Raw genomic sequence first — 14,104 nt, 5'->3', positions numbered from 1 at the left:
GCGCGCATGCACGCACACACACACACACACACACACACACACACACACACACACACACACACACACACACACACACACACACACACACACACACACACACACACACACACACACACTTCAACAGCCCATTATGTTCAATACATAATGGCTAAAACAATCGGCTGCAATTCATTATTGATGTGACAATAGAAAACCTCATCACAGTGTTTTAAGATAGTATGTCATTTTACATTTAGTCATTCTACCTGTACTGTCATATTAACTTAAGATTTCTCCGGCTTGTTCTTGGGCTTCCGATGAAAGAATTGGATTAACAGGTGGATATGGTCGTCTCTTTTGAGTGGTTAGGGAAAATCTTAACCACTGTAAACTGATTACAGTGTAGACAATGTCAAACTAAAGCTGGAAAGAGATTGTAGTTCAGAAAAACTAGGAGTTTATAGGGTATAACATACACTGAGCAAAAGGCAGGATATAGGACGCTGAGGAACAACATTTCTACAGTTCATCAATAGGATTTTTTCTTCCATACAAAAGTTGGAATTGAGTGGTTTTGAATTAAGATTATATGACTGGAACTGTGCATATACTTTCAATGTTACTTTATTACTATGGAGTTATAGAAACTGCTGAATGTTCTCTGTCCATTTACCTGTAGAGAGGCAGCCAGTACCGCCAGTTTTGGGCTGCGTTGAACCAGTGCCTCATGTAGGAGGTACCTGCATTGCACTGGCTCCTCCTGGCTCTGCAAGAGAACCTGGAACAGCTCCCTGGAGTTCTTTGGGTTCCCAGAGGCCTCTTCTATTCTCAGAGACTTTGATTGTTCCTCAGGGTCAAGTTCCCTCCTCTGACTGTACACCTGCAAATCCTGAAAAGCCAGGCTAAAATGGGCCAGCAGGGTTGGGCAAAACTGAGACACAAGTGACCTCACCTAGAGAAAAAAAAACAAATATGGTCAGAAGAAGTAGTCCGATTCAACAGGAACAGAAATAATATCACGGTAGAATGAATATCTGTTAAAAAAATTAAATGACTCCATATGCTGGATATGTATATTTGACATTTTTTAGATATATTTTGTGTATATTAAATAATGAAATATGAGGGTCTCAGTTTTGCAGGAGATTAAATTCAAAGGTTGCTCATGTAACAAAGCAGCAACAAGGAAAACAAATATTTAGACAATGTGACTGTGATGGTTCTGTAGTGTTATTTTATTTCAAAGACCTTTAAAGTAGGAGTGTTTTTAAAGGAGTATGTGTATTCACCTGCTTAGGGGGGAACTTGTGAAGTTGGACAAATAATAAGAAGTGGATAAACTTTCTGTCCTGGGCACAGTGGATAGGATAAACAGAGCTGAGTTTCAGACCATGGAGCTGACAGAACTGAACAGGCAGTGCCCACTCCTGCGCTGCCTCATATGATGACCTGACAAAAAACACAAGTGTAATGATCTGGTAGCCTACATTGCATGAAAACATAGAGAAAATATACATGGTGGGTGGGGTTCAGGGAATAATCCAACTAGCAAAATGGAAATCAGTAATGCAGTAATGCAAAAGAAAACAAACTTAACTCACCAAACATAACTATTTTAAATCCTGATTTCAACTGCATTTCTGTCCATGGAATTATTACTAGATCTCAATTTCTCATTCAATAAGCAGGTCTCTATGGTGCATTATGAAAATAAGATGGTCTTAGGTACAGCTCATGCTACTATTATTTCCTGCCTGTCTGTTCAATCAACTATAAAATAAAAGCAAAAATGCCAACCAATACAAATTCAGTAATAAGAAATATGACTTTTTAAAAGGAGAAACAACCAGCATTAACTCTTTTACCATAATTACCCCGCCAGTTTAACTAATTCTAAGGCAATCTAGATCCTGGAGTAAAGAAATACAGTATTGAATATTCATTAAAGAATAATGCTAAAACACAGTACACTAATCTGCATATTAAATTAGTCCCATCCAACTCCTGTAGAATTCAAAGAGCACCCATATAATTGCCTTTACATAAGACATAAGGCTATATTTTCAGCTGAATTCGTTTGCTGCTCTATATCAATTAAGCCATTGACTGTGAGAGCTAACTTTAGAAGTGCTGATGTGTATGCTGCTGCCTCCTAAACATCAAAGCTTAATTACATAGGGAAATAGGATTTTCCTTTTCTTTTCTCTTTGGCTCCCAATATAGTTATGATATCTAACACCACTGACATAAAAACAAATCTCCATGTGAGCTATTGTAAAGTCATACACATGAATTTTATTGTCAAATTGAAAAGGCAACAAAGATGCTGTCGAAAGCCTACAAAAATATCAAGCAACCTAAGGTAAACGGTGTGGTGCAGGACTGGTAAAGCTGGTACTTTAGGGGAGTTTCAGGCCCGGGAATGAGCATTACAAAATGTACAACTTCTCTAGTATTCTCTAGTATTGCTATAATACACGAGGTGGAAGAGGAAAGTTACCTTTGAAAATTTAATTTACTTTAAAAAAAAATATTTTTTTCAATTTGTTAATCAGTTCAGAATTTTAGAAAAATGAGAATAAAGACTAAATAATTATTTCAACTCGGTATTTGTATTTGATTTGCTCTTTGCTTTAAAGGGGTCGCTATCAAGGTTTCTCTTCTGACATTTATGATTTTGTAAGTCATTGGCTTATCTTGTTTGTATTTTCTAAATACCCAAAGGAGGATACAAGCTAAACAAAATATACAACATATAGCATGTATCCAGCACTACTATCAACTGAAATGATTCATTTATTAATTCCACTCTGTTAGTTTTAGGTGTGTTTGTATAAGAGAACCAACTCAGCTCAATGATAAGTCTAGACTCTAGAGCATATTGTGACATACGTATTAGTAATGTGGGGCAAACCTGCTAATGCATCTCTGCTCCAGACTGTCTGTCACTGCAGCTTCCAGGTAACTTATCAGCTCTTCTGCTGCTCCAGGCTCCATCTCAACCAGCTTCACAACTTTAGAAACTGAAACAAGACATTAGAGAGCGTGTGTTTACCTGAGGAAGGTGTGCCCAGACTGCTTAGATGCGATTAGACTAGTGTGTACGCAAGTATGCTTTAGGTTTGTTTACCCAGATTACGTAAATTCTGTGCTGGGGCATGACTGCTGTGTTGGTTCCAGTGCTGCAGGATAGTGTTCATGGCTCTGATGTCAACTCTCAGCATGAGACTGCAGATTCCCAGCAGCTCACAGAAACAAACAGCAGCCGATGCCACAGATGGCACATTAAAATACTGCAGAACCAACTTGTACACCTGCTGCCAGGCCCGCTGTAGCCTGAAACGCGCACACACACAAACACACACACACACACTTAGTGCTGTGTAGCAGAACAATAGTCATGTGAGAAGTTAAAAGTATAGTTAAGCATGTTGTACTTACTGCACCCTCGTGTCACTGCAGGCACTCAGCTGCTGGATAAGAAAGTTGCCATAAGCAAACGATGGTCTGCCATGACGGATATAATAAAGAAAGTCCAGGTTTTCCACCAGAGCGAACTTGCTAACAAGGTGAGGGCTAGAAAAATGAGGCAGCTCAGATATTTCTATGGAGATAACCACAAACATCATGCTCAGTTTTAGTGTCTTCTATTAATATTGTTGCTCCTATTTCTAGTCTACACCTGATCCTACTACTTTTACCACCACAACCACTTCTGTTGGTATAGTGCTGTTACCAGTTCTCCCTCTGTTTCTCTACTAATGCTGATACATCCACTATTGCTGTGCTAGTAACCATACCACCACTGTTATTTTCATGAGCTACGTCTGCTTGTACTGTTACTGTAATGTAGTAGGAGGACACAAAGACATGGCTCAGGTAAAAGTGTATCATACAAATTTAAAGCAAAACTTTTAGAGTTAAATAGTGACAAACGGCCCTCGTGACATCTTACCACTGGAGTTTAGGGTGTTTGTTGCCTGCCAGCCAAACAGTTTTGATAGGTCGAGTGGGTAGAGTGACTGGAAAAAATAAACCAATATACATTCAAAATCTGCACAACCTACTTTGACAACAGGTTAATCATAATCAGGAGAAATCAATTAATTTCAATTAATGACGGTTCTGCTCATTAAAACAAGTTATGGGATGGCAGCAGCCAAATAGGCTTTCTTCAAGTTAGATATTTTAGAAAGCCCTGTGTACCTGAAGAAGGTGATAAATGGAAATATCAGTGGATAGGACATTTCCACAAGGCCCAGCAGGGAACAGGGCAGCTCTCAGTTTGGGATGTGGGGCCAGTGCCATCTTCAGGAGCTGGTTGTCGACTGTTCTCTCTGAACTGCTTGACTTTTCTCCCTGAGCCCTCACCTGTACACAGAAAGCACATAGAGTATGGTTTAAGGAAGCCCTTCTTCTCCCATTTGAAGACATTATAACAGAGAAATGTAAAGAGGAATTAAAATTCCTTGAGGTACAGACATATGCCGGAGTAATTCATCTTCCAACCACTGCAACTGGGCATTTTAGTTAAGATGCTCCATTAAATTCTATTTAAGCAAAATAATTGTATTCTTTAACAACTTTTTGGTAATCAGAATTTTGCCTACAGTAAGTCAAAGTAAGTACAGTAAGCCTTTATGAATGTCCACCCATCGATCCATCCCATATCTTCCACTTCCACGAGGTTGAGCTGCAGGGGCAACAGGTCCGGGAGGGACACGCATACATCCCTTTCCCCACACATACTCTCCAGCTCCTCCCGGGGGATAGATGAGACATTCTTGGGCCAGATGGAATATATATAATCCTTCCAGCAAGTTTTGAGCCTAGTTGGATGTGCCTGAAAAAACTCCAAAGGGAGGCGAGCATCCTAATAAGATGCCTGAACCACTTCAGGTGACTCCTTTCGTTACGGAGGAAAAATGGCTCTACTCTAACCCTCTGCAGATGTGCGAGCTTCTACTCCATCTCTAGGACTGAGCCCAGACACTCTCCAAAATAAGCTAATTTCAGCTGCTTGTATCCGTGATCTCTTTTTTCGGTCATTACCCACATCTTGTGACCATAGGTGAGGACTGGAACGTAGGTGAACCAGTAAGCTTCACCCTTTTGCTCTTTACTATAACAGGTGCAGCACCCTCATCAGTACCAACCAAGCCCCAATCCATCTGTCAATCTCCTGCTCCAACTTGCCATGACTCATGAACAAGATCTGAAGATGCTTAAACAAGAACTCATCTCCAACATGGAGCGAGCACTCCACTCTTTTCCAGTTGATAACGATGGCCTCAGACTTGGAGGGTCTGAATTTTATCCCAGGCACTTCACTTACAACATCATGCATTGAAGATATACATATTTTTATTATTCTTTATGCCTTTTCATTTTTCTCACCGAGAGCACCACTGCAATTTTGTTATGTTCCAGAAACATAATGACAATCAAAAATCTTGAAACTCGAATATTGAAGAAGACAACAGAACTACATTGTCCACAAAGAGATTCAACCTTGAAGTTCCCAAACTAGACACCCTCGTCTCTCCAACTACACCTTAAGATCCTTTCCATAAGTAACACAAATAGAATGGAAAGAGGCAGCCCTGGCTGACACAAAATGAAGACGCAGAATCGATTGAAAACAGCCTTTTTCATCTATTCAGACACATACGTACAGCGTTTCCTTCTATCACCACAAACTGGCATACTCATGAGGGACAATACAAGGTTGACTGCCCTCCTGAAGGATATTTTGACATTTGGGGAGTTAACTATTTCTCTTCAAACTGATGGACAACCCCTAATCCCTGAGCCATGGCCCCAGTTTCACCATTGCCCAAAAATGTCAGAAATTAGCCAAATTCCCAGGAAATCCCAAATGCTGCTACTAAGCAGTGAAGGCTCTTAGCTGACATCTTCATCAGTTACCAAACCCATGTGGCTTATCTGCTCATATCCCCTCATGCACCTGTAGCTGGTAGGCTGCTTGTGTGTGTCATTGGGAGAAATGCTTTGGAACTGGTGGACTTTCAGGAGCGCGCATGATAAACTTTTTACTACTGTCATTTCATTATAACTGTCAGATTACTGTCAAATCCACAGAAAGTGTTCTACAAGACCTCAGTTAGCACTTGTATATGTGCACAGCCTTATGACAAATTAAATTTCAAGAGCCTTAAAATGGTGATTTTCCACCACAAAGATGACTGTGAAAACGACATGTGATTACAACCATGTTTATAATTAAACACGCGAGTCAGTGACTGTGCCACTACTTCAATTCCAATTCTTTATTTTATTGGTCACCAACCCGCAAGTTTGTGTTGACACTATTACAACACTTCCTTCTTTCTTTCCATCTCTGAAACTGACACATTCATTTCTATTTTAGATTTTTTTATTGTACTTGATTTATGGTTGCTGTGTGTTCAGTGTATATCATCATTGTTGTTGTTGCCCTGTTATAACAGTTAACTGGATAAACTAAATTGTCACCTATATTAATAATTCAAGAAAGAACAGGTGTAACCTTGTAGGAGCAGTCTTTACCTGGTCAATTCCACCTGGGGAAAACATGATGGCAGCCAGAGCCAGTAGACTGTGTCCCTCTAACAGCAAACTGCTGAGAGATGCCTGGCTTCCCGGTAATAGCACCTGAGCAAAGGTTAAACTGGCCTGGAAGATGAGCCTTGGATCTGGAACCATAGACACAGTAACAAGCAGAGACAGAGAGACAGCCAGAAAAACATTTATTAACAAAAAGATTGATTTTAATCCTGAAATAATGTACTTTCAGTGATCTAGAGAAGCTTCATTGTACAAACCATTGTCCTTATGGAAGGCGAATCAGTCTCAAATCTCTGGAAGACTGAAACAGGATTTCTTATACAATTGATCTGTACCATCAATCATTCCCTCAGTTCTGACTATTTTTTCCAAGTCCCTGCTGAAAATGTAAAGCATCCCCACAGCATGATGCTGCCATGACCATGTTTTAAAGTGGAAATGGTTTTCTTGGGGTGATGAGAAGTGCTGGGTTGAAGTGCTTGATGATCAAAAAGTTAATCTGAACAGAGGACCTTCTCCCATATTTTTGGGGAGTCTCCCACATGCCTTTTACTGGATTCTGAATGAGTTGTTTCCTGTAAGCAATGGTGTCTTTTTGTGTCTTAGTTATCTCTCTGATTAATGCACTCCTTGACCATTATGTAAGATTTAGTGGACCCTCTCTAGGCAGATTTGTTATGGTGCCATATTCTTTCCACTTTGTGATGATGGACTTAATGGTACTCTGTGGGATTTTCAAAGTCTGTACTTCCACACAACATCTCTGACTTGTTTGGAGGGCCCCTTGGTTTTCATGCTATTGCTTGTGTGGTGGTGCCTCTTGATTAGTGGTGTTGCAGTTTCCAGGGGCTATCATACATTTTTGTTTTGTTTCACACTTCACTAATTTGGCCTATTTAGTTAGGTCAATGACATGAAATTCAAATGTGTGATGCAAAGATTCTTGCAAACCACTGTACAATACTTGTTGTTTGTTCTTGTTTTGTCTTTTGTGTTCATGCTGTGTGCAAAAGGAAAATCAGCTACCCATACTTATAGGAGATTAAGCTAAAATATACTTTGAATATACTGGTGACCTGTCCAGGGTGTACCCCGCCTCTCATCCGATGACCGCTGGGATAGGCTCCCCACGACCCGGCCGACGGATTAAAACAGGTATAAATTTATAAATGATTGGGTATATATTAAACATAAACAACAGAATAACACGTAATTACAATTATTTTTATATTTTTAATATCTTTTATAGATTTTGTTCTATTCCTATTAATTACACTTTGAGTGTCTTTGAATAAAATGTGTCAGAAATGTTTAAAGTAACAAAGCAGAGTTAACTTAACAATTTAGTTACTTAAAACTTCATCATTTGAACTACAAACTGTCAGGAAATAACAATAGAAAAAAAACAAAATATACAGTTTGCAATAACTGAAAATCAGATTCAGCTAACAAGTTATCTAAGAGGTTTGAGCCACCATTTTTCTTAAAAATGTTTGCTTCATAAATTACCTAAACTAACCCAATGTAACTCAGAATGCCACATATTCTCTTGTAGGTGTGGTACCTGACAGATTCATGGTTATCATCTGAATCTTCACCAGCATCTCAAACCAGGGATGACTCTCAAACAGGCTCTGATCGGTCAGGAGGGGACAGTTTCTTGGTGTCAGTCTGTGGAGAGAAGACCTAAAACTCTAAAAGCTACTCAGCTTATTGAAATTCCACACATGATTAATTAGCTGTAAAACTGAAATACAATCACAGCAACAAAATGTTAATACGATATACTCGGCACACAGACACCTGTAGTGCTCCAGGTAGGTATAGAGAAGATACTGAAGACCATGGTCCAAACAGAATTTGATGAAGACGCTGTGTAGGTCAAGGTCACAGGTGGAGCGGTACTGAGGGAAAGGAGGGGATGAAGCCATCAGCCCATCACCCTGGGCCACCCGCCATAACAGTTGCTCTAAGTCTGATGTCTCTTCTGGAATGAACAGACATCTCCTACAGGAATAAGCAGTGATTAGAAACATTCTCTGTCAGAACATCAAAGGAAACCAACAATGTTAGTTTGATGTGTGTGGGATATTTAAATTGTAACACAACAAAAAAATAAATGAAAAAAGTTAACTGCAACCTAAAACTCTGAAGTGAAAAATGTGGAGAATCTGGGAGGACAGTAGGCACTTTTATAGGGCGTTTGTGTAAGTAGCATTACTTGTCGTAATATTTTGTCTTCACATGGAAATTAAGAAAAGTGTGCACTCGGTAACAGAGAGGTTCACTGGCTTCACTTGCCAATGAACTCACACAATCCAATGGTTTGCTGGCACTGGTAACATTTTGTAACCCATTGTTCATCTGAGGTTGTATTTCCTCATTTTGAGACCTGGTAAGGACAGGATGATTTCTTTATGAAGTCCTGACATGTAAAACCTTGGATATCAAAAAGGGTGCTCTTTCCTTGGTTAAATAAAAGGATATTCAATTCAGTTCAAATATCATTTCAAGAAAATTCAAAGATACAGTTTATTAAAGCCAATAATAATTCAGTTAGAATATAGAATGTGCGTTTATATAATTAATGTTGAAATTAAGTATTTTTAGAGCCCCCAACATATACTCTCATTGTTACTGATTGCCCTTCTTCAACTATACAATGTGATTACCCAATTGGTAATGAACAAAAATGCATCTTGTGGAGCCATTTCAATCAAGATGCATTTATTAGATTAGATTAGATTTTGAAATCAAAGTCATTCTGTTTCAGTCAGGTAATGAATTGATAAATGGCTAAAAACAGCTACCCCACCTGACCAGCAGGTCCAGGATGCTCTCCCTCATGTAGGTGCTGCACATTGTGCTGTTGTTAACCAGTTGTGTGGTAATCTCTGGCCAGTTGGTGGAGCTGCTGGTCTCCCTGCTCTGGATCCAGTCAAACACCTGATGCTGGTCGTGAAGGGTGGTCAGGTAACACCACAACACAGAGGAGTCACAGAAACTCAATTCTGATAGACAAAAGTAAAGGGGAAAAGGGAATTTATGTACATCTATACTGTATGACACTGACCAAAATCAGAATATATTTAGCAACCACTGTGAGATTCCTTAATTTGGTGACCTACCCGTGTGCTGCAATCTGGACAATAGAATGGCTATCTGGCTGCTCTGGTCCCAGTTCCTCACCCAGTCCAGTCGAAGGTTCCTCCAGAGTCCCCCTTCCTCCTCAGTCCTGCTCTGTCGCACAAGCTCCTTAAGAACCTCTTCACCATCCAGCATCTTGTGAACCATTTGTACAAACCTGTGAAAAGTTTTTGCACACTAAAGGTCAGTACTTTGTTAATGCACCTCCAACAAAAGTATGGAGATTGATTTGAAATTCATTCATTGGACTAAAGGTGATATAAGGAGAAAGTTCAGCGGAGGCTCAGAGGAGATGTACAGCACCAAATCCAGAAAAAGAATTGTCAAAATTCTCAAACCAATATTTTATTCTCAATAGAACACAGAAAACATAGCTTAAGGAGCTTAAGGAGAGGATCTAACAGGGCAAAGACAGCTACAGGAGGAAGCTGGAGCACAAACTCCAGCAGAACAACTTGAAGGACGCGTGGAGCGGCATGAGGAACATCACTGGCTACAAACAATCTGGTAGCCAGACAGCAGGGGGGTCCTGAATGAGCCAACAAACTGAATCTGTTTTTCAATAGATTTGATGTGAGGGCTCCGGGCTACCCCTCCCCCAAGTCCTCAACAACCATCCACCCTCAAACCTCCAGCCCTGCTGTCCCCCCTCCCCCATCATTCCTCCCCGACTACGCCATACCTGTTCTTTCTCTCCCACCATCATCACCTCCCCCATCAACACATACGACACACAGACCTTTACAATTGAGCAGGTGAGGAGGGAGCTGTGCAGACTCCGCCCAGGCAAGGCAGCAGGTCCCGATGGTGTCAGCACGAGGGTCCTCAGAACATGTGCAGCCCAGCAGAGTGGAGTCCTGCTGCGCATCTTCAACCTGAGCCTGAGTCTGGAAACGGTCCCTGTGCTGTAGAAGACATCCTGGCTGGTTCAAGTATCAAAGAAGGCTCGTCCCAGCACCTCCAATGACTACAGACCGGACTGGATTACAGACTATCTGACGGGTCGTCCACAGTATGTCAGACTGCAGGACTGTGTGTCTGACACTGTGGTCAGCAGCACAGGGGTCCCACAGGGAACTGTTCTCTCCCCTTTTCTGTTCACCCTGTACCCCTCTGACTTTCAGTTCCATTCGGAGTCCAGCCACCTGCAGAAGTTTTCGGATGACTCTGCAATTGTTGGCTGTGTCAGTGAGGGGAAAGAGGAGGAGTACAGGGGTGTTGTGGATTCCTTCGTCAAGTGGTGTGAGACTAACCATCTGCATCTTAATACCATCAAGACTAAGGAGCTGGTGGTGGATTTCTGCAGGAAGAAATCTGCCCCTACACCCATTTCCATCAATGGTGAGACTGTGGAAGTGGTCCAGGATTACAAATACCTTGGAGTACACCTGGATATATTTCCTGTGGAGGCTCCGGTCTTTCAATGTATGCAACATCATGCTGAGGATGTTCTACCAGTCGCTGGTAGCCAGTGCCATCTTCTTTGGTTTGGTGTGCTTGGGCAGCAGGTTGAGGGCAGCAGATGCCAACAAGATCATCAGGAAGGCTGGCTCCGTCCTGGGGGTCCAGCTGGACTCTTTGTTGGTAGTGTCTGAGAGGATGATGCTGTGTAAACTGCACAGCATCCTGGACAACAACGCTCATCCAACACCATCCTCCCACAGAAGCACCTTCAGCAACAGACTCATTCCACCCCTTTGTAGGACTGAACGCCAGAGGAAGTCTGTGGCCATCAGACTGTTTAATTAATCTACCTCAGGTCGAGAGAGGATTAGTGGAAACACTGCGTCCTGAGGCCAAATACCAAATGCCACTTTACAATGCCACTTCTTCTAATCACTTGCTTATACTCCATACATTTTCTATAACCACTTAATCTAATGCAGGGTTGCAGAAGCCTATCCCAGCTGTAATTGGACGAGAGGCGGGGTACACCTTGGACAGGGTGTACCCTGTGACAAAGGGTGTCCATCACAGGGCCACACAGAGACAAACGAGACAAACTCCTAGTACTCCTAGAGGGAGTACCCGGGGAGAACCCATGCCTACACGGGGAGAACATGCAAACTCCACACAGAAAGGCCCCAGTCGGGAGTCGAACAAGGGACCCTCTTTCTGTGAGGTGACGGCACTAACCCCCACACCACCGTGCAGCCCAGCTGGTGGAACATGGAACTAATTTGGTTAATTGGCAACAAGTCAATAAGATTACTGGCATAAAAGGTGCACCTTAAAGAGGCAGACACACACAGATGTTAAGATGGGAAGAATTTATCAATGTGCAAAAAACTGCATCTACAAATTTTGTAGAAAATCTGTGCTCAGACGAATCGTAATCTAAAATTCTCTATAGCTTGTTATCAAGGCTAATTTCAAAAGCCTGGATCTCTGATGACATAGGGGGGTCTTAGTGTCTGTGCAACTGGGAATTTACACACCTGGATAGGCACCATCAAAGCTAACAGACATGAACAAGCAATTTAAGCTCCCAACCAGATGACATCTTTTTCAGAGCAGGCATGCTCAACCACATACTGCATCTAGTGCATGGCTTCATATTAGATCAGACCGGGTGCTGGACTGGCTTGTCTGCCTGCCTGCAGTCCATACCTTTTACAAATCAAAAACATTTGGCACATCATTAAACACAAAACACAACAAAGAAAACCCAGGACTTTTGAGTAGCTACAATCCTGTATCGGACAAGAATGAATCAACATTTCTGTAAAAGGTCAAACAACTGGTCTCCTCATTGTCCTCGTGTTTTACAGACTATTGTTACAGAAGAGTGTATGCTACACAGTGGTAAAGAGGGCCCTGTCCCAACATTTATGAGATGTATTGCACCACCAAATTCTAGATTAGGTAATATTTCTTATGAAAGAAAAATGACTCATTTCAAATTTCAACTTTGGAAACCATGACATTCTGTTTTGATTTACATTTTACAGTGTCTCATTTTTTTAGATTGGTAGGTGGGGCAGGAGTGTTCTTTTTTTCTTTTTCTTTTTTAATCTGGCATGCTTTAAACACAGCAGATTAAAACCGTCTCTTCAGCAAAAAAAGGAGCCTTCGACTAAAAAAAACACCTCAATTAAAACACAGAATAGGAACTTTACCTTTGTGATATCATACGGGCTGGGCAGCGGACAGTCGGCAGTAACCCAAGCTTTTCCATTTCCCTGATGAACAAAACACTCAGCATCTCGTCCTCTGAGAAGTAACTCCTATTCGACAACTCCTCCACCTGACCAAAAAGTCAGTCACAGGGTCGTAAAGATTAATTCCAATGTACAACATAGGTGCAGTAAAAAGCTGAAGTCAGGTAAAACTTTTAAAAGCAGCTTTGCTTTTAACCCCTGCTTAAACAAGTAGAGTTTAAAATCTGGAGAAAACTTTAAGAAAGTAAACTTAAACTTAAATAGTGAATGATTGAAGAAGAGAGTATTTTAAGGGTCAAGATTATACAGAAAAAAACAAAATTTTGGTTGATTGAGCCTCTTGTAAAATGTCCAACTCACCATCAATTCCATGAGGTCCTTGTCACTGGTATACAGGCAGATGCTGTGAAGCTGCTTCTTCACACTGAGACCCTGCAAAAAAATGACATAAAATAATATGTAAAAAGCTGTCTAATATTGACAACTTAAATGGAATTTTAAGAAAAGAATCACTTAGCTATATCATAACTGTATGTAACAAATAGTAACAGTTATGTTAGTATTCTGCAACACATATTGGATTTGGGGGAAACATTTGGGAGATTTTAAGAATGAGATGAGAAGATCAATGGACATCATTCCTGGGAGCTCAAATATAGCTAGAAAATGTATACAGTGCCACCATGGGTTCCGTTACTTATCGTCAGTATCTTCCAAACTGTCAATGCTAAGTTCCCATTTAAAAGGTGTTCACAGTTGTAAGGACCACTATCAATGGACCCCTTTCTTACTTTCATAAGGAAAATATAAAATAGCTGTGTTTCTTTAGCGAGGTGATATATCCATATACAGTATATCTTTAGCATACAGCACCAAAGTTTTACCATCTATACACTCGTTAGAAGTAAAATTCAAGTCCATGTCTGACTGCGACAGTAAGGTATTCTCACCATGTTGGTGAGGAGAGTGCTGGCGGACTGCAGGTTTCTGTGCTGCAAGCTGGAGAAAACCTGACGCAGACCCTCCATCCTCAGAGCTGACAGATACTGCTCAGGGCGGCTCTGCCTTTGTAGCACAGCCTGAGCTCTGGGGATCTGATTAGTCAACACGGATAGATTGACCATTTCCTGCAACGCATGCAAACACATCTACATTTAGAATATACAAGACTCATTATCCTCCAAAACTGCATACATAAGGACAAAAAAAAAATTTGATTTGTTTTCTGACAATGCAATTAAGCTCCAAAA

At 41.0% G+C, this 14,104-nt stretch overlaps 1 protein-coding gene across 1 annotated transcript in view; it reads right to left on the bottom strand.

Moving 5' to 3' along the window:
* The window catches only part of spg11 (SPG11 vesicle trafficking associated, spatacsin), a 46,571-nt gene that overhangs the window by 14,331 nt on the left and 18,136 nt on the right, over positions 1 to 14,104 (bottom strand). Inside the window, exons 12-26 of the mRNA XM_072386488.1 lie at positions 13,805 to 13,981; positions 13,215 to 13,286; positions 12,813 to 12,940; positions 9,675 to 9,850; positions 9,362 to 9,557; positions 8,350 to 8,553; positions 8,111 to 8,217; positions 6,529 to 6,674; positions 4,186 to 4,350; positions 3,935 to 4,001; positions 3,421 to 3,583; positions 3,110 to 3,315; positions 2,894 to 3,002; positions 1,269 to 1,428; positions 653 to 931 (exon numbers count right to left, since the gene is read on the bottom strand). Of these exons, the coding sequence (XP_072242589.1) occupies positions 653 to 931; positions 1,269 to 1,428; positions 2,894 to 3,002; positions 3,110 to 3,315; positions 3,421 to 3,583; positions 3,935 to 4,001; positions 4,186 to 4,350; positions 6,529 to 6,674; positions 8,111 to 8,217; positions 8,350 to 8,553; positions 9,362 to 9,557; positions 9,675 to 9,850; positions 12,813 to 12,940; positions 13,215 to 13,286; positions 13,805 to 13,981 (2,355 nt within the window). The remainder of the gene's footprint in view (positions 1 to 652; positions 932 to 1,268; positions 1,429 to 2,893; positions 3,003 to 3,109; positions 3,316 to 3,420; positions 3,584 to 3,934; positions 4,002 to 4,185; positions 4,351 to 6,528; positions 6,675 to 8,110; positions 8,218 to 8,349; positions 8,554 to 9,361; positions 9,558 to 9,674; positions 9,851 to 12,812; positions 12,941 to 13,214; positions 13,287 to 13,804; positions 13,982 to 14,104) is intronic.

Source organism: Leuresthes tenuis, unplaced genomic scaffold (genome assembly GCF_036924035.1).
Source record: "Leuresthes tenuis unplaced genomic scaffold, fLeuTen1.0.hap1 SCAF_5, whole genome shotgun sequence".
In the NCBI taxonomy this organism is placed as follows: Eukaryota; Metazoa; Chordata; class Actinopteri; order Atheriniformes; family Atherinopsidae; genus Leuresthes; species Leuresthes tenuis.
This window is presented reverse-complemented; position numbering and strand designations above follow the sequence as displayed.